This window comes from Amblyraja radiata, chromosome 21 (assembly GCF_010909765.2).
Source record: "Amblyraja radiata isolate CabotCenter1 chromosome 21, sAmbRad1.1.pri, whole genome shotgun sequence".
Taxonomy (NCBI): domain Eukaryota; kingdom Metazoa; phylum Chordata; class Chondrichthyes; order Rajiformes; family Rajidae; genus Amblyraja; species Amblyraja radiata.
The window spans coordinates 9776979-9799445 of record NC_045976.1 but is presented as its reverse complement, the minus strand read 5'-3'; the positions used below and the strand labels follow the sequence as shown (position 1 = coordinate 9799445).

Below are 22467 nucleotides of genomic sequence, written 5' to 3'. Positions count from 1 at the left end.
GTGAAGCGGCAGTGGGGCCATGTGGCGGCGGCAAAACCTCGCAGGTCGACCCGCAGTCGGTGGCCAATGAGAGTGTGGGGGAACGGCCGTGGGGGGGGGGGGGGGGGGGGAGAAGGAGAAAGAACAATGGAGGACTCACCGTGGGGGGAGGGGGCAGAACAATGGACAATGGGGACCCAGCCTGGGGGAGGGAGGGGAACAAAGGGAGGGGAGACGGAGTACTTTGTAACTTTGTCAGTGCAGTAGGCGACCACTATTTGTACAGCTTGGGGCATGCAAGCAAAGGATTTCACTGTGCCTTGTCAAATGTAACAATGAAGTTACATTTTCCATTCCAACTGAAACTAAACAGGCCCTTCAGCTCACTCTGTCTGTGCTGAACACAATGTCAGGTTAAACTAATCTCTCTGCCTGCACAAGATCCATAACCCTCTATATTCATGAGCCTATCTAAAAGATTCTTATCATATTTGCCTCAACCACCACCCACTGGCAGCATGTTCCAAGCACCCACTACGACGAAAAAAAAACGTTCACGCCTCTCACGTTAAAGTTCTGCCCTCTAGTATTTGACGCTTCCACCCTGGCAAAAGGTTCTGACGGTCTACCTTATCTATGCTTCATTACTGTAGTTTCCATTTTGCTTTCCTTGGGCAACCTAATCCAATGTCTCTCCCTCACACATGCAGCAAGTTATCTGGCTGTAGCTCAGTATTGATGTGAAGAGCTTAAGATTGGAGATAGCACGACCTTTAAAAACACCCCACTGTAGAATTGCTGCCTCAGCACCAGGGACCCCGGTTCAATCGTGACCTCTGGTGCCAACTGTGTGAAGTTCTCACCTTTTCTGTTACCTGCATGGGTTTCCTCCCACGTCCCAAAGACGTGCAGGTTTGTAGGTTAATCGGCCTCTAAAATTGCCCCTAATATTTTGGGAGTGAATGTCAAAGTGGGATACCATAGAACTCGTGTGAAAGGGTGATCGATGATCAATGTGTGCTGAAGGGCTTGTTTCCGTGATGAATTCTTCAATCAATCAAATCCAGGCAAAAAGCCTTGCCCCAATTTTGAAAACAACTGAAATGAGCATCTAAGCCCAAGATTTAGTTAGAGGGTAGTTAATCGGTGGAACTCATTGCCATAGAGGGCTGTGGAGGCCAAGTCAGTGGACATTTTCAAGGCAGAGATAGACAAATTCTAGATTAGAACGGGTGTCAAGGGTTATGGGGAGAAGGCAAGAAAATGGGATCCGGAGGCAGAGATCAGCCATGATTGAATGGCAGAGTAGACTCAATGGGCCGAATGGCCTAATTCCACTCCTATAACTTGTGATTTGAATATGTCTGGGATTTAAAAGTGGAACTGTTTACTGATCAATAATGAGCAGATTAATAATTAAAAAAACAGACAGTAGGCTGAACTGGGAAAGTGTTAATATTTTCTTTAATATAATAAATCCAGGTTCAAATATTTAATGACATTTATTGCACACTGAACCAATTGCCAATTACACCCAATTAGTATCAATCATAATAAAACTATTTACCGAGTCAGTGTTCTGTGCTGAATGGTGTTTTAAATTGTAAAATACATCATTTGGCGGAAGCACAGTGCTACTCAGCTACAAACAGTAACACTGACCAGACAAGCAAACATTTAAAGATATCAAAAATCAAACCGATAATATCAAGGGCCAGGACATCATTTGACGTAGTTCAACTTAACAGGAGATGCACATGTCCCTTGCCAATTCAGATTTAGTGGAGAGGAACAAAAACGCATTCATTTCAGTTAAGGCACTTTCCACATCAGTTACGTTAACTAATAAAATTCAGAATGCAGCAAACTTTGTCACACAATTAAAATGGAAACTGCTGATCGCAATGAAATGATGGCATTGGGCACATTTAAGAGTTCTCAAATTAAACTGTGGGGTCAATCATTGTGACTGCTTCTACTTTGATTAGATCATTAAAGGTGTAGAGAGAGATCAGTGCCCATTAAAACTGGTCTGAGTCGACCATCACTGCATTAGTCCCATTCACACTACATCACCCTTTGATTTTTAGAGTCAGATTCTGAGATACAGCATGTGGGCAGTAAGTAGCAGCACTGATTACATGGTTCATAGTCACCTTTTATTGCCCATTACACTGCTCAAAGTAAAAACATGTTTGTAATCTAATTTTTGCCATTGGTGACTGAGGCTTTAGAAAGCTAGGATCGTACCAAGCCATCTGTCCATGTACCTCAAGACCTGGCACATTTCTCCTTCTATCCTCCACTGGAGAATTGTTATCACAATCAGCTTTCATTTGATCTACATGTACGTACACAAAACCACACACACACACACAATTTGTTACAAACTTAGATCCCAGAAACAAGATAGTGATGTACGACGATTAGCTGCTTTATTCAGTCCCCTTTGATAGCATCAATTAGTTTTAAATCGTAAATACAGAAACAACAGCTTATTCTAAAATCACAAGTGTACAGAAATGGAGAAAGCGGGGAAATTTACCCCAAGATAGAACCAACAGGATAAGGCCCAACCTGTGGGGGGTGAATAAATACATCGTTTGAAGAAAGCAAGCATTTAGTTTGTACAGTGCAGGAATGTCGTGCATTTTCTCAATAATCACACTGTTTTCAAGCTGAAATTCACCCATTGCAGAATAGATTGCCAAGTGGATAACAGTGATGAACAAGTTAATTTTAATTCCCTTTTGTATCAGAGCTCGAATGATTAATATGTAACATTTCATGTGTGGGGGAGGGGTGGGGGTGGGGGGGGGGGGGGGGGAGGGGGAAATGGTTTGGTAGTGAAAGGAGAAATGAATGGGCTAACATGGTGTATATCCCAAAACAATTATCAGCAACTTTAGCACCCAGAAGTGTGAAGTGTGAACATTACAACCTGTTTTTAGTTACCGGTGCCATGAATGTGAAAATGACATAAGTTCCAACCCCTGCATTGAAATACTGATTCAAACAACCATTCTTGGGAGGTCTATCTCTGGATTTTAAAGCATTGGGTGATAATGGTGACTGGCCACATCTCAAGTTCTGAAATAACAACATCAGCAGTGTAACATAATTGCATGTAATAATTATATCATTCTATAAATTAGCTAATGTTATTTGTGGACATGGTGCAAATGTGTTCTGGAAATCAAGGGGCGATTCGAAAAGGCTTTGGGATTTGCCTTTCGAATTGATATTTCAGTGCAGGGGTTTGGAGCTTTTAATTCATTGTTCCCTACTGCGGAGACTTATTACTGGAACTTGCTTCAATAGAATTGAAAGGTGGATGGAGGCTGAAGGGTACGACAAGAAAGAATATGTAGTTCTTCCAGACCTGCTTGATATAATGGAGCAGGAATAAGAATGGCATAACTCTTCCTTAATTATTACAGACATTTAAAAAAAAGGTTTACATGAACTCACTCAAAACTCGTATAAAGCACAATTCTGCCCTTGAGATGAGAATTTGACAATGTGCTGCACTAGGGTACAATATAACCAGACTACACGGACTTAACTTGCTAGTGCTTGCGCTTCTGTTTTCCCCATTGTCAAGGTTTTGTAAGCGGCGTTTCACATGGTGAAGTTCGGCACCTGCTCAGTTGTGGTACTCTGCATCAGACTGGTTTCCAGTGAGGAAGGGGGCCAGGGAAGCTGGCGTTTTAATGTTCCTCCGATCCTTCTCCGCCTCCTCCTCCTCATTATAACGCTCGTCGCCATTCTCCTCATCGTCACTCTGGTGGGGACTCGAATGCAAAGACACCGAAGGGGATGGCGGCACGGAGGCTGGCTGGGGATATCGGAAACCCTCGGTCTGGCGCAAGACAAGAAGGGATTAGTCTGTGCCATTAGGCCTTTTGGAAAGGTCACATCTTTTGTGGCACGTGGTTTATGTAGCCTGCTTTAACACGGAACAGACCAGGCCCTTTCGCCCACAATATGCGCTGAACAGGACGCCAAGACCAACTCTCATCTGCCTGCACATAATCCATAGCTTCTATTCCCTGCACTGTGTGTAAAATAATCAGCCTCATACATCTCCTTTAATGTTTCCGTACTCTCACTTTAAACCCTATGCCTTCTAGCTTTTGACATTCTTGCAACGGGGGCAAAAAAGATCCAGCCCATCTCCCCTACCTACACCTCTTATAATATTGTCTATGTCCATCAGGATTTGTGCTAAACATGTCAAGACTAGCTCTTATCTGCCTGCACATGATCCATATCCATGTGGACAAAAATGCTGGAGAATCTCAACGGGTGAGGCAGCATCTATGGAGCGAAGGAAATGGGCAACGTTTTGGGCCGAAACCCTTCTTCAGATTGAGAAAAACTCAGTCTGAAGAAGGGTTTTGGCCCCAAATGTTACCTATTTCTTTCGTTCCATAGATGCTGCCTCACCCGCAGAGTTTCTCCAGCATTTTTGTCTGCCTTTGATTTACCAGCATCTGCAGTTCCTTCTTAAACATCCATATCCATGTGCCTGTCCAAAAGACTAGCACCCACTATTGTATCTGCTTCCATCACCACCCCTAGCAACAGTGGCGGACTGGGTCTGAAGATATTGGTTGCCAGGAGACAAAGGGGGCCTACTTCATCAGGGGCCCACTTGATATAGGGGGATCACTTGTTCTGCATTTCTTAAAAAGTTACTCCTCTCACCTGAAGGCTACAAGCAAGGATGACTCAGCCCAGCCACTTCCTCTTCTCCCCTCTCCCATCAGACAAGAGGTACAGAAGTGTGAAAAAGCACACCTCCAGATTCAGGGACAGTTTCTTCCCAGCTGTTATCAGGCAACAGAACCATCCTACCAACAACTAGAGAACAGTCCTGAACTACAATCTACCTCACTGGAGATTCCTGGACCATCGTTAAACCAGACTTTACCTTGCACTAAACATTATTCACATTCTTCTCTTTATCATGTATCTGTACACTGTGGATGGCTCTATTGTAACCATGTATCATCTTTCCACTGCCTGGTTAGCACGCAACAAAAGCTTTTCACTGCATCTCGGTACACAAGTGACAATAAATTAAATTATGACCTCAAGTATTTGACATTTCCATATTGGGGACAAAGGTTCTTAACATCTACCTTATCCAGGGCACTCAGTTGGATACAATTCTATTAGGTATCCCCTCAACCTCTGGCGTTCCAGACAAAATCAAAGTCTGTTAAACTGCTCCTCGTAGCCAGTACCTCCTAGTCCAGGCATCATTCTGGTAAGCATCTTCACCCTCTCCAAAGCCTCTACATTTCCCTTGTAATGGAGTAACCAGAACTGCACACAATACTCCAAATGTGGCCGAAGCAAAATCCTATGAAGTTGCACCATGCCTTCCTGACTTACACTCAATGACCCAACTGATGAGAGTCAGAAATGCCAGCATTCAGTCCACAACATATAAAACAGACAAACTTACCAAAGGAGGTGCAATGGGCTCCATCTGGAATTTTTCAGGGAAGGCTCTACATAACGCAAGATGACGGGCGTGCATATAGTACTGAGGATGAAAGGAATTTTAAAGTTACCATTCACTTTTGAAGAATGCAACAAAAAGTTCTGAATCCCAACACTAAAACAAAATCTGTATGTGCCAAGTTTTCAGACTGAGCGATGAAATTTACAGATCGAGACTCAGAAACAGCTTCTTCCCCTGCTATCAGGCTTCCACAAGCTATGGTACTGTCCGATTCAACTCTACCTCATTGGACAGTCTCTGGAACTGATGCACTACAATGCTGAGAACTATATTCTGCACTATCTTCCCCTTTGCTTTATCTATTGCACTTGAGTTTGTCTTGTTGTATTATCTGTTTGGATAGCATGCAAAACAAAGCTTTTCACTGTACCTCAAGTACATGTAACAACAATAAACTCAAACCTATATGTGGGGCTACTGTGGATAGGGTGAGCATCTTCAAATACCTGAGAGTCCACACCACAGAGGATCTGCCATGGACATCACTCACTGCTGCTCTGGTGAGGAAGGCAAGGCAGCGCCTTTACCACATCACGCAGCTGAGGAAATTCATAGTCTCTCTGAGGATTCCTTCAGTCCTTCTACTCTGGGGCTGTAAAAAGCATCCTATCCGGTAACATCACAATCTGGTTTGGGAACAGCTCTGCCCAGGACAGGAAGGCTCTGCAGAGAATAGTGCGTTCAGCCGAACACACTATGGGAACTACACTCGCCCCCCTGCAGGACCTATACACCAGGAGGTGCAGATCCAGAGCCAGCAACATTATGGGGGACCCCTATCACCCCAGCATCGGTCTGTTCCAGCTGCTACGGTCAAGCAAGCGACTCCGCTGTCAGGCTGCGAAAACAGAGAGGATGAGATGGAGTTTCCTCCCACAGGCCATCAGGACTGTAAACTCTCATCTCACCAGGGACTAATTTACTGGTGTGTTGTGCCTTTTAATTTTTCTAAAAAGTAAATACTTGTTCTGTTCTGTTCTGTTTTTAATTCGCAGGCATTGGCACTTTCATTTCACATCTTGTACGTGTATGTGACAAATAAAGTTGACTTGACTTGCTTATTTACAGAAATTTACTTCCCCATTTTGGTTAAAAATTCAATTAGCCAGGAGCCTCTGATGGCAAATTTGATACACCTGTAGTTGTCAGCTAATGGGGAAGGGTCCCAACCTGAAACATCATCATCTCTGGAGATGCTGCTGGACCCGCTTGAGTTACTCCAGCGCATTGTCTCTTTTCCTGGTGACCACATCGAGCATGGGAATTTGCTTGCTTGCAATCCATTTGAAATCTCTTTGCCCAACTCCCAAGACCAGATGATTTATTTGGCTTTCACACCCTTTAGTCTCTTGGAATCTCTGCTTCACTAATCTCAAAGCCACACCAAGACCGTAGCATTAAATCTTTAGCCACCATGCTTTGGTGCAGGCCAGGAAGCTGGGAGCATGAAACTCCCTGCCCCTCATCTCATCCCAACCCCTCCCCAGGTACTTATGCTCTATCCAGGAGCCTGCTGCAAGGTGTATTGTGTTCACGTGCACAGTGAAATGCATTGTCTTGCATGCTATCCCAAAACAGATAATAATATACATGAATACAATCAAGTCAAACTCAAGTACCATAGCTGGAGCAAAGAGAAAGATACAGAGTGCAGAATATAGTTTTCAGCATTGCAACGCAACTGTTCCACAGACAAAGTCCAACGTTCGCAATGGTTTATAGATGATTCGGAGAGTACCCTAGCTTATGGAAGGACCATTTAGAATAGAGAGAAATAAACCGTTAGTTTGGTGGTGCGTGCATGCTTTCAAGCTTCTGTATCTTCTGCCAGATTGGAGCAGGGAGAAGGATGAATGACTGGGATTGGACAAGTGATTGATTATGTTGGCTGCTTTGCCAAGGCAGTGTGGCACAGATGGAGTCAATGGTGGGGATGGGACAAAAGTGCCCGTTTCCATACTGCATCTCTGACCTAAAGGAAGCACCATTTAGAAACCTGATAACAGAGGGGAAGAATCATAGAAAATAGGTGCAAGAGTAGGCCATTCAGCCCTTTGAGCTAGCACCACCATTCAATATGATCATCTAAAATCAGTACCCCATTCCCGCTTTCTCCCCATATCTTGGTTCTTGGTTTCTTGGTCCTCCAAAATATTCCAAATGGAATTTAAACTGGAGGTGGTGAAGGGAGGGCTTAAGCCAGAAAGGGTTATTGGGAAGAAATAGCTACTTTAAATTTAGTTGCATCTGGTTGGGTAATTTCGTTCAGACCGTAAGGTCTGAATGACAATAAAGGTATTCAATTCAATTCAATTCAATATAGTTGGGTGGAGATTATTCCATGCTTTAATTGGGCGGGGGAAGAACGAATTCCTTGACTGCGTGAGCCCCAAGAGCTATATCTAACTCTCTCTTGAAAAGATCCAGTGAATTGGCCTCCACTGCCTTCTGTGGCAGAGAATTCCACAGATTCACAACTCTCTGGGTGAAGACTTTTTTCCTCATCTTAGTCCCAAAGGGCCTGCTCTCGAGTCAGATGGTGCGCGCTTTTGTACTTCCTGCCCGATGGGAGCAGAGAGAATGAATGACCAGGGTGGGCCAATATTGGGGCAGGGTGTGATTTTGTACCCGGCCTAGGTATCTCCAGTCCAGAAGTTCCGAAAGCCTCTCTGTCCGATTCCTTTGAATGATCCTCTGGCGACGAGATTGTTTGCAAAAGCCGAACATGAACTGCGTCAACTGATTACACGACTCTTCGAGGGATCGGAAACGCCGGTCGAGGATGTAAATCCCTGGAAGGAGGGAAACACACAATGGTTATCGGAAGCCCAAACCCGGAGAACTAAATGAGGTATGTTCTGTGGAGCAGCAGTCGATTGGAAAAAGGACTCACCATAAGATGTAGGGTCCGCCACGTGCTCCTGCATAAAGCACCCAAAGCCGGAGAGGTTGGTTGTCACGCTGGGAATCCCCATCACCGTACACTCCGCTACAAACACACAGAGAGTTGGCAACAGTGTTTGATGCAGGCTGATAGAACATGGAACAGTACAGGAACAGGTCTTTCAGCCCACAACTTGCTGAACGTGATGCCAAGGGTCTGGACACGAAACGTCACCTATTCCTTTTCTCCAGAGGTACAGCCTGACCCCCTGCGTTACTCCAGCTTTTTGTGTCTATCTTCGGTTTAATCCAGCATCTGCAGTTCCTCCGTCGCTGCCTCAAAAAAGCAGGCAGTATCATCAAGGACCCTCACCATCCTGGCCACTCACTCATCTCCCCGCTACTTTCAGGTAGAAGGTACAGGAGCCTGAAGAGTGCAACGACCAGGTTCAGGAATAGCTACTTCCCCACAGCCATCAGGCTATTAAACTTGGCTCGGACAAAACTCTGAACATTAATAGCCCATTATCTGTTATTTGCACTTTATCAATTTATTTATTCATGTGTGTATATATTTATATAATGGTATATGGACACACTGATCTGTTCTGTAGTCATGCCTACTATGTTCTGTTGTGCTGAAGCAAAGCAAGAATGTCATTGTCCTTTCAGGGACACATGACAATAAACTCTCTCGAATCTCTCCCTACACATGGATCCAAGACCACCACTTATCTCAGTTTTAGAGAGACAGCGCCTAAACAGGCACTTTGCCCCACCGAGTCTGCGCCAACCAACAATCCCCGCACACCAACACTATCCCACACACACACACGGGACAATTTATCCAAAGCTAATTAACCTACAACCCTGCACATCTTTGGGGTGTGGAAGGAAACCAAAGCACCCAGGGAAAACCGCATGGGTTACATGGAGAATGTACAAACTCCATACAGATAGCACCCGTGATCAGGATTGAACTCTGGTCTCTAGCGCTGCGGGGCAGCGACTCTACCGCAGCGCCACCCGAAGATGGACAAAATGCTGGAGTAACTCAGTGGGTCAGGCAGCATCTCTGGAGAAAAGGAAGAGATGACATTTCAGGTTGGAACCTTTTTTTCAAGTCACCAAATAGAAAAGTCACAGAGCATGACATAACTTTATTTGAATATTTCCATTAGTTGTGTACATAGTGTGGATGAGGAGAAGTGTAATTTGACTAGCTGCCCAAGGTCATCTGTTGCTGGCCCAGATTTGTCATGGACTTTACTTGCTTCCAGTCACATCTCCCACCCCCATCGATCTGAAGGGCGGCATGGTGGAGCAGCGGTAGAGCCTTACAACGCCGGAGACCTAGGTTCGATCCTGACTACGGGTGCTGTGTGTACGGAGTTTGTACATTCTACCCGTGACGTGGGATGTCAAGATTTTAATATGAAGAAAGACTGGATAGACTCGGCTTGTACTCGCTAGAATTAAGGAGATTGAGGGGGGATCTTATAGAAACATACAAAATTCTTAAGGGGTTGGACAGGCTAGATGCAGGAAGATTGTTCCCGATGTTGGGGAAGTCCAGGACAAGGGGTCACAGCTTAAGGATAGAGGGGAAATCCTTTAGGACCGAGATGAGAAAAACATTTTTCACACAGAGAGTGGTGAATCTCTGGAACTCTCTGCCACAGAAGGTAGTTGAGGCCAGTTCATTGGCTATATTTAAGAGGGAGTTAGATGTGGCCCTTGTGGCTAAAGGGATCAGGGGGTATGGAGAGAAGGCAGGTACAGGATACTGAGTTGGATGATCAGCCATGATCATATTGAATGGCGGTGCAGGCTCGAAGGGCCGAATGGCCTACTCCTGCACCTATTTTCTATGTTTCTATGTGACCGCGTGGGTTTTCTCCGAGATCTTCGGTTTCCTCCCACACTCCAAAGACGTGCAGGTTTGTAGGTTAATTGGCTTAATATAAATGTAAAATTGTCCGTAGTATGTATAGTGTAGTGTTAATGTGTGGGGACCATTGGTCGGTGCGTATTCAGTGGGCCGAAGGGCCCTTTTCCACACTGTATCTTTAAACTAAACAAAGGATCACAACCCCAAACATCCCCTATCCATTTCTCCAGAGATGATGCCCAACATGCCGAGTTATTCCAGATTTTAGCCAATGCCTATCCAAAAGTCTTTTAAATGTCACAAAAGTCTTCAACCACCCCCAGCAGCATGTTCCAGGCACGCACCACCTGCTAAAAGACCTTCCCCCTAACATCTTTACATTTTGTCACCCCCACTTTAAAATTATGCCTTCAAGTATTTGTCTTTGCCACCCTGGGAAAAAGGTTCTGACAGTAGACCTAATCGATGCTCCTCAGTTTTATACACTATCAGGTCTTGCCTCAACCTCTGACAGGGAGGTTCAGGACTTTCACCCAAGGTTAGGATTGAACCCAAGTCTCTGGTGCTGAGAGGTAGTGACTCTACCAGCCAGGGTGGTGGGTATCTGCAACGAGCTGCCAGAGGAGATAGTTGAGCAAGGTACTGTAGCAACATTTAACCTGTTCACTGCCAAGATTTGTTTTCACATGTATACTCTGACCACAGTATATTCAGGGTGGCACCGAACAGATTAAAAGACATTTGTGCTGGGGGTACATGGAATGGGAAGGTTTAAGGGATTATGGGCTAAAGGTGAGTAGGTGGGACTGGCATAGATGGGGAATCTTAGTTGTCATGAATAAGTTGGGCCAAAGAGCCTGTTTCCATGCTGCATGGCTAACGCTATACTTCCCCTTCCCTCTTCCTATTCTACTGGTTGGACTCATTGTAATTATGCATGTTATCATAAATTTGATAGGATAGCATATAAACCAATGCTTTTCACCAAACCTTGGTACACGTGACAATAATAACTCTAAACCCAAGTTCATTCTCTCCCCATCTCTCATGCTTCCTCCTGATGAATTATCTAAGGTCTTCTGCCAACACCAAACATTGAAGCTTTCCTGGTCCTCTGAGGTCAGGCGTGTTATGGGACCGATGACACTTACCAGGAGTGTATCCCCAAGGCTCATAATAGGATGGGAAGACTCCAAGGTGACAACCCCGGACAAACTCCTCATAGTCCATGGGCAACAATGGACTGGTAGACGATAGAAACTCGGGGTGAAAAACAATCTAGAAAATTTTAAAAAGGTAGATTTTAAAACATTTGAAAAACAAGTGATGTTGTTATTAGGAATTAATTTCTGGAAGGCACAAGGAATTGCAAATGCTGGAATTTTGCGTAGAACAGGAAGTGCTGGAGTAACTCGAGCAGGCGTCTAACATGCTGAGTTACTGTGGATCGGTGAAGTTTCGGGTGGGGACCGTTCTCGAGACAGATTGTAATGGGGGGGGGGGGGAATAAGAGAGAGAGAAAATTGGAAAAGGGAGATGGGAGTGGGACAAAGCCTGGCAAGTGATAGGTGGAGTGTTCTTGTCAAGCAGAACTGTATTAAGGCCCTGTCCCACTTTCCTGAGTTACTCACGAACTCTCCAGAGTTTTCCCCTTGATTCGAACTCGGAGAATTACGGTAATAACCGTTCTTAGGTACACGGGGCTATTTTTTTTTTTTAAACGCGTGGACATTTTTCAACATGTTGAAAAAAACGTCCCAACTTACCCGATGCCCCGAGTTCCTACGGCTGGCATTACGAGCCGCTACGAAACATCTACGGACTCCTACGGACATTACCCGACATTCCCCGAGTTCGAATGAAGGGGAAAACTCGGGAGTAACTCGTGAAAGTGGGACAGGGCCTTCAGATAGGGAGTAAGAGGCAGGTCTTCAGCAATCTGTGCTCATTTAAGCAAGAGTTTAGTTTCATCAAAATAATTACCAATCTGAACAATATTCACATCCCAGATCATTAAGATACAATATCATTTGGCTTATTTATGATTTCAGTTTTTGACATTTATTCCCCTCCACCTCATTAGGCACTTTCTAGACCAATTTTTACAACATTCATATACAATCTGCTCCAATGACGCTGGTCCCAAATCAGTGCTGCTTAGAACATTAAATTGCCTTAATGGGGATAATGTTCATTTAAATAAAGCAACGATGGGCAATGGCAGGTGGTGTATATATCAGCAACAGATTGAGATTCGTTTTAGTTTAGTTTAGAGATAGAGCATGGAAACAGGCCCTTCGGCCCACCGAGTCTGCACCAACCAACGATTTCCCACTCACATTTGTTCTATGTTATCCCACTTTTCATCCACTCCCTACACACTCTGGGGCAATTCACAGAAGACCATCAACCTACAAACCTGAACGTCTTGGGGATGTGGGGGGGGGGGGGGGGGAAACCCACACGGTTGAAGGGAGAACACGCAAACTCCACACAGACAGCACCAAGGGCCAGGATTGAACCCAGGTCTCAGGTGCTGAGAGACGGCATATCTACTGCTGTGCCTCTGTACTACCCTCAAAGAGAATTTAGATCTCCATTTAAATAAAAAATACTTCAGTTATGCATTGAAATTTCCAATTCAAATAGAAAATTTAACAAACTAGTCCCACTTGCCTGTGCTTGGCCCATATCCCTCCAAACCCGTCCTAAACAGTTAGACAGGTACATGGATAGGACAGGTTTGGAGAGATAATGACCAAGCGCAGGCAAGTGTAGCTGGGACATTGTTGGCGGTGTGGGTGAGTTGGGCCGAAGAGCCTGTTTCCACACTGTATCACTCTATGACTCCACGGCTAAACTAGACTTGGATCAGTTTTAGATTAACACCACTATGTACAATGCCTTTAGGGCCTGTCCCACTTGGGGGTCATTTGTGTGTCACGCAGATGGCGCGCAAAGATTTTGTACATTCCAAAATCTTGGGGCGCTGCGCGCGACCGTGCGTTACTGCCCACGTACCATGCGAGCGTAATGCATAAATGATGTCGTGTAAATTCATTCTGAATACTCCAACACTTCAGACTGCATGGCACAGCTGCTGCCTTACAGCACCAGAGATCCAGGTTCAACCCTGATCTCAGGTGCTGCCTGCTTGGAGTTTAGATGTTCTTCCTGTGACCGTGTGGGTTTCCTCAGGGTGTTCGGGTTTCCTCCCACATCCCAAAGACATGCAGGTTTGCAGGTTCATTGCCCCCAGTATGCAGGGAGTGGTTGAGAAAGAGGGGTAACAAACACAAGGTAAATGGGAGATCGATGGATGGCGTTGAGTTGGTGGGCCGAAGGGCCTGTTTTCATGCAGAATCTCTGAACTAAACTAAAGACTAACTGCTGCACTAGTTTCACGATCTGTACAACTCATTATCATCCCATATCCCACAGCCAACAATGGACCATTGTGGGCTCCACATTTACTTTTTGCATATCTTTCATTTATTTGTTCTATCTCTCAATATATCCATCTGAAGGGTTCTGACCCAAAGCGTCACCTATTCTTTTTCTCCAGACCTGACCCACTGAATTACTCCAGCTTTGTGCCGATCTTCAGTTTAAATCAGCATCTGCAGTTCCTTCCTGCGCACAATTGAGAAAATAGCATGAACGTAAAGGGTGCAATGATCATCAGGTACGTAGAAGGAGATGGGCATCCGGTCTGGGTCTGGGGTCAATGCATTCCCAGCCCTGGGCAGAAGGCCAAGTACGTACCTTAACTCGGTCAGCTCTGTTGTTGAACAGTCCAATGCGTCTGATGGTGCTGAGGATCGGGTCCTTGCTGTCATCGAGCATGTTGTGCGTCGTCACAGGAGGTAGACTTTGACGCTGGAGTTGGGGAGGACAAATTTCCAATCAATGGCTACAGTAACAGTGATACATTTTAAAGTAGAACGCATTTTATCGGGATGCATCGCGGCATGGTTTGGGAACAGCTCCACCCAAGACCCCAAGAAATTGCAGAGAATTGTGGACGCATAGCCCAGACCATCATATAAACAAACCAAACTCCCTTCTATTGATTCCATCTACACTTCACACTGCCTCGGCAAGGCCACCAGCATTATCAAGGATAAAGGGCCTGGCCCACAATGCGAGTTCATCCAAGAGCTCTCCAGAGTTTAAAAAAAAAAATCAAACTCGTGGTAAGTACGTAGAATGTATGTAGCGGATAGGTCGGAGCTCGTGGACATCTCGTAGCGGCTCGTAACGCTAACGGCAGGTACTCGGGAAACGCGGTAAGCTCGTGAAATTTTTTCAACTGTGAAAATTTCCAAGAGTAACCACGAGTTTGATTTTTTTAAACTCGGGAGAGCTCTTGGGTGTACTCGCATCGTGGGACAGGCCCTTCAGTCACACCCCGGTCACTCCCTCTTCTCTCCACTCCCATCAGGCAAGTGGTACAGAGCGAAAAAACGCACACCTCCAGATTCAAGGACTTTCTTCCCAGCTGTTATCAGGCAGCTGAATCACCCCTATAACCAACCAGAGAGCAGTCCTGAGCTATTATCCACCTCACTAGAGACACTCGGACTATCTTTGAACAGACTTCACCCTGTATTAAGGTTATTCCCTTTATCCTGTATCTGTACACTGCGGATGGCTTGATTGTAATCTGCTGTCTTTCTGCTGACTGGTTAGCAAGCAAAAGTTTTTCACTGTACCTCAGTACACGTGACAATAAACCAAACTAAAATTAAAAGTATCGTGGGAAAACCGTATGCAATAAAACTACCGTTAAACCACTCTTTACATTCACCAGAATAGAATTGACTTAGAATAGAATAGAATAATAGAATAGTCTGCAGCGCCACCAACTAGTTGAATTGAATAGCAGGACAAATTAGAAAATATATTCAAACATTAAACTAGCTTAAGATTAGTCCTGCAGAATTTACTGCATCCTCTCATTTACACTCAACTAATTTTCGCATTATTGTCACTGTATTTCTGGAAAGTTCACCCTCAACCCAGGCAGAGGCAGAGGCAGAGGTCCGAAATGTTATCGCAGGGATAGGGATCAATGAATGGGCAATAGGGTTTGACGTCCAGAGTGTCCATGATCTAATCAAGCATCAGAATCATGCATTTAAAAAGTGTCCTAGGAAAGTTAAAAAAATAAAACCCACTGGCAGGTGCTTAGATCACAACGCCAGGGGAGGTGGTGGAGGCTGATATGATAATAGCATGTAAGATGTGTTTAGATAGACACATGGATATGCAGGAAATGGAGGGATATGAATCGTGTGCAGGCAGAGGAGATTAGTTTGACTTTGCATCATGTTTGGCACTGACATTATGGGCCGAAGGGCCTGTTCCCTTGCTGCATGTTCTAATAGAGATGAGAGGATAAGAGACAGTCTTCAATTCATATTTAAAATCTAGCAGGTTGCAAGTGCATCAACATTAATTAATTGACTCTTTGAAAAACATGCCAGAAGATTGGATGTGCCTTGGGCCCAGGATTTTAAACAACAAAATACTCAAGCTGTTAATATAACAAATATTAAACAAAGAAATACACGTACATTCAATTCAATGATTCCTTGGGCATCAAATTATGGACAAACCCTTATGTATCATGTCCTCAAAGGATTCAATTTAAAAGAAAAGTCAAGGAGTTTCGGAATCAGAGAGAGCTGGATGTGTACAGCTTCTTTTTATGGAATTCCCTGCCACAGAGAGGCAGCGGAGGCCAAATCACTGGATGGATTTAAGAGAGAGTTAGATAGAGCTCTAGGGGCTAGTGGAGTCAAGGGATATGGGGAGAAGGCAGGCACGGGTTATTGATAGGGGACGATCAGCCATGATCACAATGAATGGTGGTGCTGGCTCGAAGGGCCGAATGGCCTCCTCCTGCACCTATTTTCTATGTTTCTATGTTTCTTTTGCCAACCTTGGGAAAATACAATTTTCAAACTCTGGAATCAAAGAACTGGATTTGTACAGCTTCTTTACCCAGCAGGGGAAAATATAATTTAAGCTCCATCAAGGCCAAAAAACAATGGGTCCATTCCAAGACATACCTGCGTGGCATAAATGGCTCTTTTCATCACAGTCAAGTCATCACGATCAAGGAACTTGGTCATATCTGGCGTTTCCCCTCTGTAAACACATGATAGTCATGACTAATGGAAGAGACCACAATAGCTGCTGTACATCAAGCAGAGTCAACCCAATGGCCGCTCATTCTAATTTACAAGTTCACAAGTTATAGGAGCAGAATTAGGCCATTCGGCCCATCGAGTCTACTCTGCCATTCAATCATGGCTGATCTCTGCCTCCTAATCACATTTTCCTGTCTTCTCCCCATAACCCTGGACACCCGTTCTAATTAAGAATTTGTCTACCTCTGCCTTAAAGATATCCACTGACTTGTCTACCTCTGCCTTAAAGATATCCACTTGGCCTCCACAACCCTCTATGGCAATGAGTTCCACAGATTAACTACCCTCTAACTAAAGAAGTTCCCCCCACCTCCTTTCTAAAAGAGTGTCCTTTAATTCTGAGGCTATAACCTCCGGTCCTAGACTCTCCCACCAGTGGAAACATTCTTTCCACATCCACTGTCTATGCCTTTCCTTATTCTGTAGCCTCCTTTAAGTTAGTCTTAGTTATCAAGCACTGCTCACCAGTTACCCTGGCGAGCTCTGACTTATGATGATATCTGCTTACCCGATATCTCGAGTAGTACTGCACAAAAACAGGCCATGTGGCCCAATATCAAGATGCTCCATCTAAGGGGGTCCAATTTAACTCAAATCCCTCACCCTTTCCATGCACCCATTATAAAAATATCTCAACCTTTCCTCCAAGATCACACATCACCTCATTGTGTAGAAAGGAACTGCAGATGGTGATGCAGCACTGAAAATAGAAATAAAATGCCGGAGTAACTCAGCGGGACAGGCAGCATCTCTGGAGAGAAGGAATGGGTGACGTTTTGGGTCGAGACCCTTCTTCAGAATTATTGTTATTTTTAATATTATTATTCTCTTCCAGTCCTATAAACCCTGCAAGATATCTCCACTCGTGTAATTCCAGCCACAGAATCTTTCTTCAGACTGGGTCAGAACCAACAAAGGATTCTGACCCAAAACATCATCTCTTCCCTTTCACCAGAGATGCTGCCGGCACTGCTGAGTTAATCCAGCATTTTGTGTCTATCTTCAAATGACGTCATGCAGTCACTAACGGCCTGTTGCATAAATGATGGCCAAGTTGAACAGGCCCTTTATACTCTAACTTTATTTTATGACCATAAGGAGAATTTCAAGCACATCCAAGTTTTAATCACTATCAAGCAGAGACTGACAAATGAGTAGGTCCATCGTTCATTGTCATTTTGTGAAGGATCTGTGTAACTTACTTCAACAATGCTTCATAAAGTCGCTTTCCAAACTTCTCCTTCACTAAATGAGCAGTGTCCCTGCAAACATACAAGTGAAAACAAAGTGTCACAATACTTATTGTAGAAACAGGACTCTACCTGAAACGTTACCTATCCATGTTCTCCAGAGATGCTGCCTAACCCGCTGAGTTACTCCAGTACTTTCACATTGCTTATTGGTTTAGTTAAGTAATACAGTATGGAAACAGGACCATCAACATTAGTGCCATCCCACACGCTAGCACCATCCCGCCCGCTGGCACCGTCCCGCCCGCTGGCACCGTCCCGCCCGCTGGCACCGTCCCGCCCGCTGGCACCGTCCCGCCCGCTGGCACCGTCCCGCCCGCTGGCACCGTCCCGCCCGCTGGCACCGTCCCCCCGCTGGCACCATCCCGCCCGCTGGCACCATCCCGCCCGCGGGCACCATCCCGCCCGCGGGCACCATCCCGCCCGCTGGCACCATCCCGCCCGCTGGCACCATCCCGCCCGCGGGCACCATCCCGCCCGCGGGCACCATCCCGCCCGCGGGCACCATCCCGCCCGCGGGCACCATCCCGCCCGCGGGCACCATCCCGCCCGCTGGCACCATCCCGCCCGCTGGCACCATCCCGCCCGCGGGCACCATCCCGCCCGCGGGCACCATCCCGCCCGCTGGCACCATCCCGCCCGCTGGCACCATCCCGCCCGCTGGCACCATCCCGCCCGCTGGCACCATCCCGCCCGCTGGCACCATCCCGCCCGCTGGCACCATCCCGCCCGCTGGCACCATCCCGCCCGCGGGCACCATCCCGCCCGCGGGCACCATCCCGCCCGCTGGCACCATCCCGCCCGCTGGCACCATCCCGCCCGCTGGCACCATCCCGCCCGCTGGCACCATCCCGCCCGCGGGCACCATCCCGCCCGCGGGCACCATCCCGCCCGCGGGCACCATCCCGCCCGCTGGCACCGTCCCGCCCGCTGGCACCGTCCCGCCCGCTGGCACCGTCCCGCCCGCTAGCACCATCCCTGGATGAAAAGGAAATTCAGGGATGGGAGATGATGAGTGTATGTAGGATGAGAAAGGAGTGAAGCGATTATGAAGGTGGGAAAGTTGGGAGGGGGGGGGGGGGAGAAATAGGGAAGGTATTACTTAAAATTGGGGAATTCAATGTTTATACCATTGGGTTGTAAGCTACCCCAGTTTGCGTGTGGCCTCACTCTGGCAATAGGGTAGACCATTATTTGTTTTTTTCATTGAGTTAAAGGAGCATAGAATCATTTGGGTTGTACCTCACTGCTTTTCTTTTCTACTCAAGGGAGGTCTTCCCCCTCCAATAATTGAAAGAATGCTCATCAACAAAATCCCAGTTAAAGCATCAAACATTAATGTTAAGGGTGTCAGGCAGTAGAATGGGGTACTACTGGGCAGAAGGCAGTAGAATGGGGTTGAAAGTAGATCAGTCATGATTGAATGGTGGAGTAGACTTGATGGCTTAATTCTACTTATGAACATGAAATATAAAGAAAGGCTTCAAAACACATCAATCAACTTCAGTGCCCCGCCAGCGTTACGAAAGATATTTGTTAATCTCACCCCCTCCCCTCCACCACTATTTCTCACAACAGTTATCCCAAGGTTATTCTGGCACTGGAGGCCCTTAACCATATCCAGAACAATCCAATAGAACCCATGGGGCAACTTTTTGTTTTAATATTCACCAAGGGTGGCAGGTATAGTTGAATTAGCTGGTGGCAGACATAGTTGAAGCAGGTACAGATTGCAATGTATAAGAAATATTTGGACAAGTACATGGATAGGATAGGTTTGGAGGGATATGGAGCAAACAGAGGCAGGTGGGACTAGTGTAGATGGGACATGTTGGTCGGTGTGGGCCAGTTGGGCCTCTTTTCCGAGCTGTTTGACTCCAAGAGGACCGATCACCCCAGACACCCCAGGCGGTCACGGTGGCGCAGCGGTAGAGTTGCTGCCTTACAGCGAATGCTGCACCGGAGACCCGGGTGCTGGCTATACGGAGTTTTACGTTCTCCCCGTGATCTGCATGGGTTTTCGCCGAGATCTTCGGTTTCCTCCCACATTCCAATGGCGTACAGGTTTGTAGGTTAATTGGCTTGGTAAGTGTAAAAATTGTCCCTAGTGGGAGTAGGATAGTGTTAATGTGCGGGGGGTCGCTGGTCGGCGTGGACCCACTGTGCCGAAGGGCTTGTTTCCGCACTGCATCTCTGAACTATACCTTGTTATATATACCAAATTTTATTTGACCAATGAACATTTGTTCAATAGTAGGTGAAATGTTCAACCCAGTACATTTTGACCAACAAATATAAAACAGCCCTATTTCTGACCACTGTTCCAACACCCGTGTGAAAAAAACATCTGAAGAAGAATCCCTAACCAAAATGTCACCCATCCACGTCCACCCGAAATGCTGCCTGACCCAATGAGTTATTCCAGCACTGTGGGTTCTGCACGTGATTCCAGTTTCGTTTAAAGATTTTTTTTTTAAATCGTAGATCAATAAGGCTAAAAACAATTCCAAAAAACCAGGAACAAATTAGGTGGTGCAGTGGTGGAGTTGCTGCCTTAGAGCCAGAGACCCGGGTTTGATCCTGACTCTGTATGGAGTTTGTACGTTCTCCCTATGACCACGTGGGTTTTCTCCAGGTGCTCAGGTTTACTCCCACACTCCAAAGACTTCCAGGTTTGTAGGTTAACTGTCTTCAGTAAAATTGTAAATTGTCCCTAGTGTGCAGAATAATGCTAGCGATCTCTGGTTGGCAAAGGACCCGTTTGCGTACTGTATCTCAAGTCTAGACCAATTGGAATCTCTTAGTGAAAAGGGATCGCAATTATCTCATTCAGAATACTGGTGCCACATGTCCACAATAGAACCTAAAACGGAATGGATTATATTTGGAATAATAGTAGAAGATATCAATTTAAATAAAGACCAAAATGTTTTTTTTAATTATGGGTTAGTAATTGGAAAGAAATTGATACTTAAATTTTGGAAAAAATACAACCATACCAACTGTTAAAATGTGGATTAGGAATATGATGGACATAGCACGCCTTGAAGAAATGAGACTCCGACTAATAGATAAATATGACCAATTCTTAAGGAGTTGGTCACCTTTCATCGACTTTTTGGAATCATGTGATGCAGCGGTACCATAAAGATTGCTGATTTCAGTTCATGTTCATACAGTTCATGTAGATAGATCTACATCTCCGAATAAAGATTTGAAAATTTCTCTTTTAAGGGGCCTTCTCTCCTATTTCTACTTTCCACTTTTTCTTTTTTTTTTTTATATACACACTTCACACTTCTCTATTCTCTACCATCTATTTTTCCTCTTTTTCCCCTTTCTATTGTTTTCTTTTTCTTGTCTTGCTTACTTCCTTCTCAAAACATAAAACTAGAGGTTGTACATAGAATGGATTACAGTATGACATAGTTGGCACCTAAAATTAGGTTCCACTGTACTGTCTTGTACTGTATTAACTTCTAATAAAAAAAATTAAATAAATAATAATATATTTTTTTTTAATAAAAAAAAAAATAAAATACTGGTGCCACAAGACCTTTCAAATGCACGAATAATCAAAGTTTACAAAAGCAGAAGAGGATGTTTTACCAAAGTTGTTTTCTGACCGCCTGTCCCTTCAACGTTTCAACATTGAAGTTGTGGGTTTTTGCTGGCATGATGAAAAATACCACAACAGTAACATCACATTTCTGAACCTAATAAGAAAGAATAATACACAGAATGTAAACTGAAGAACACTCTTAGCTCTCGGTACATGCAAAGATCTTTGTAGAGCCAGGTTCACAATTTATGATGAATCATTAATTGGCTGTTTATGTGTGAAGGTAGTAGATAGTTTAGTCAAGTCAAGTCAAGTTTATTTCTATAGCACATTTAAAAACAACTCTCGTTGACCAAAGTGCTTTACATCAGTGCAGGTACTAACGTGCTACAAACAGTGGTACATAGATTAACAATACATACATAGATACATAGTGCTCCCTCAGAGGACCTCAAGAAGGGCTTGAGAGTAGAAATAAGTTTTAAGTCTAGAGATAAGTTTTAAATTCCATAGTTTAGGTGCTGCAACAGCAAAAGCGCGGTCGCCCCTGAGCTTATGCCTAGACCGTGGGAAAGTTTAAACTTTCAATTAACATCTGCCAAGTGTTTCAATCAGGCAGCAATCACAGACGTGCATGGTACAGTTGCATTGTTTGCATCATGGCCAGGTTCAGCAAACCAAACCCTCAGGAACACAGGAGATTACAGAGAGAGGTGGGCAATCCCCGGTTCATCGCAGGTCCCGATCACCCCACCATCAAAAGGATCTCTGGGAGTTACGGCTTCAAATGGCAGACAATGGCAAAAGACACACACCACCCTGGCCCACTTTCATTTCACTCCGACCATCAAGAGGATGAAAACCATGACCCCCCCCCCCCCAGGTTCAAGAATAGCTTCTTCCCCACAACAGTCTCTAGAACACTGCACAACACTAAACTCAACTATGGATTGTTTTTGGTTGCACCAAGGACTTTCGGGTTTTTTTGCACTAGTGTTGGGGTTAATGTATTGAATTAATTTATTACATGTTATTTATGCGTGTTGTTTACTGGCGTGTTATGCCGCTGCGAGTAAGAATTTCATTGTTTTGTGTTGGTACATATGACAATTGAACACTTATCTCTAAAATATTCTTGTACATAGTAT

At 45.1% G+C, this 22467-nt stretch overlaps 1 protein-coding gene across 1 annotated transcript in view; it reads right to left on the bottom strand.

Annotated features, from left to right (window-relative positions):
• Nucleotides 1–1421: 1421 nt before the first annotated feature.
• The window catches only part of gys2 (glycogen synthase 2), a 38117-nt gene continuing 17071 nt past the window's right edge, over nucleotides 1422–22467 (bottom strand). Inside the window, exons 8-16 of the mRNA XM_033039478.1 lie at nucleotides 21367–21473; nucleotides 17710–17769; nucleotides 16367–16445; nucleotides 14055–14168; nucleotides 11441–11567; nucleotides 8409–8504; nucleotides 8144–8307; nucleotides 5456–5536; nucleotides 1422–3841 (exon numbers count right to left, since the gene is read on the bottom strand). Of these exons, the coding sequence (XP_032895369.1) occupies nucleotides 3626–3841; nucleotides 5456–5536; nucleotides 8144–8307; nucleotides 8409–8504; nucleotides 11441–11567; nucleotides 14055–14168; nucleotides 16367–16445; nucleotides 17710–17769; nucleotides 21367–21473 (1044 nt within the window). The 3' untranslated portion in view covers nucleotides 1422–3625. The remainder of the gene's footprint in view (nucleotides 3842–5455; nucleotides 5537–8143; nucleotides 8308–8408; nucleotides 8505–11440; nucleotides 11568–14054; nucleotides 14169–16366; nucleotides 16446–17709; nucleotides 17770–21366; nucleotides 21474–22467) is intronic.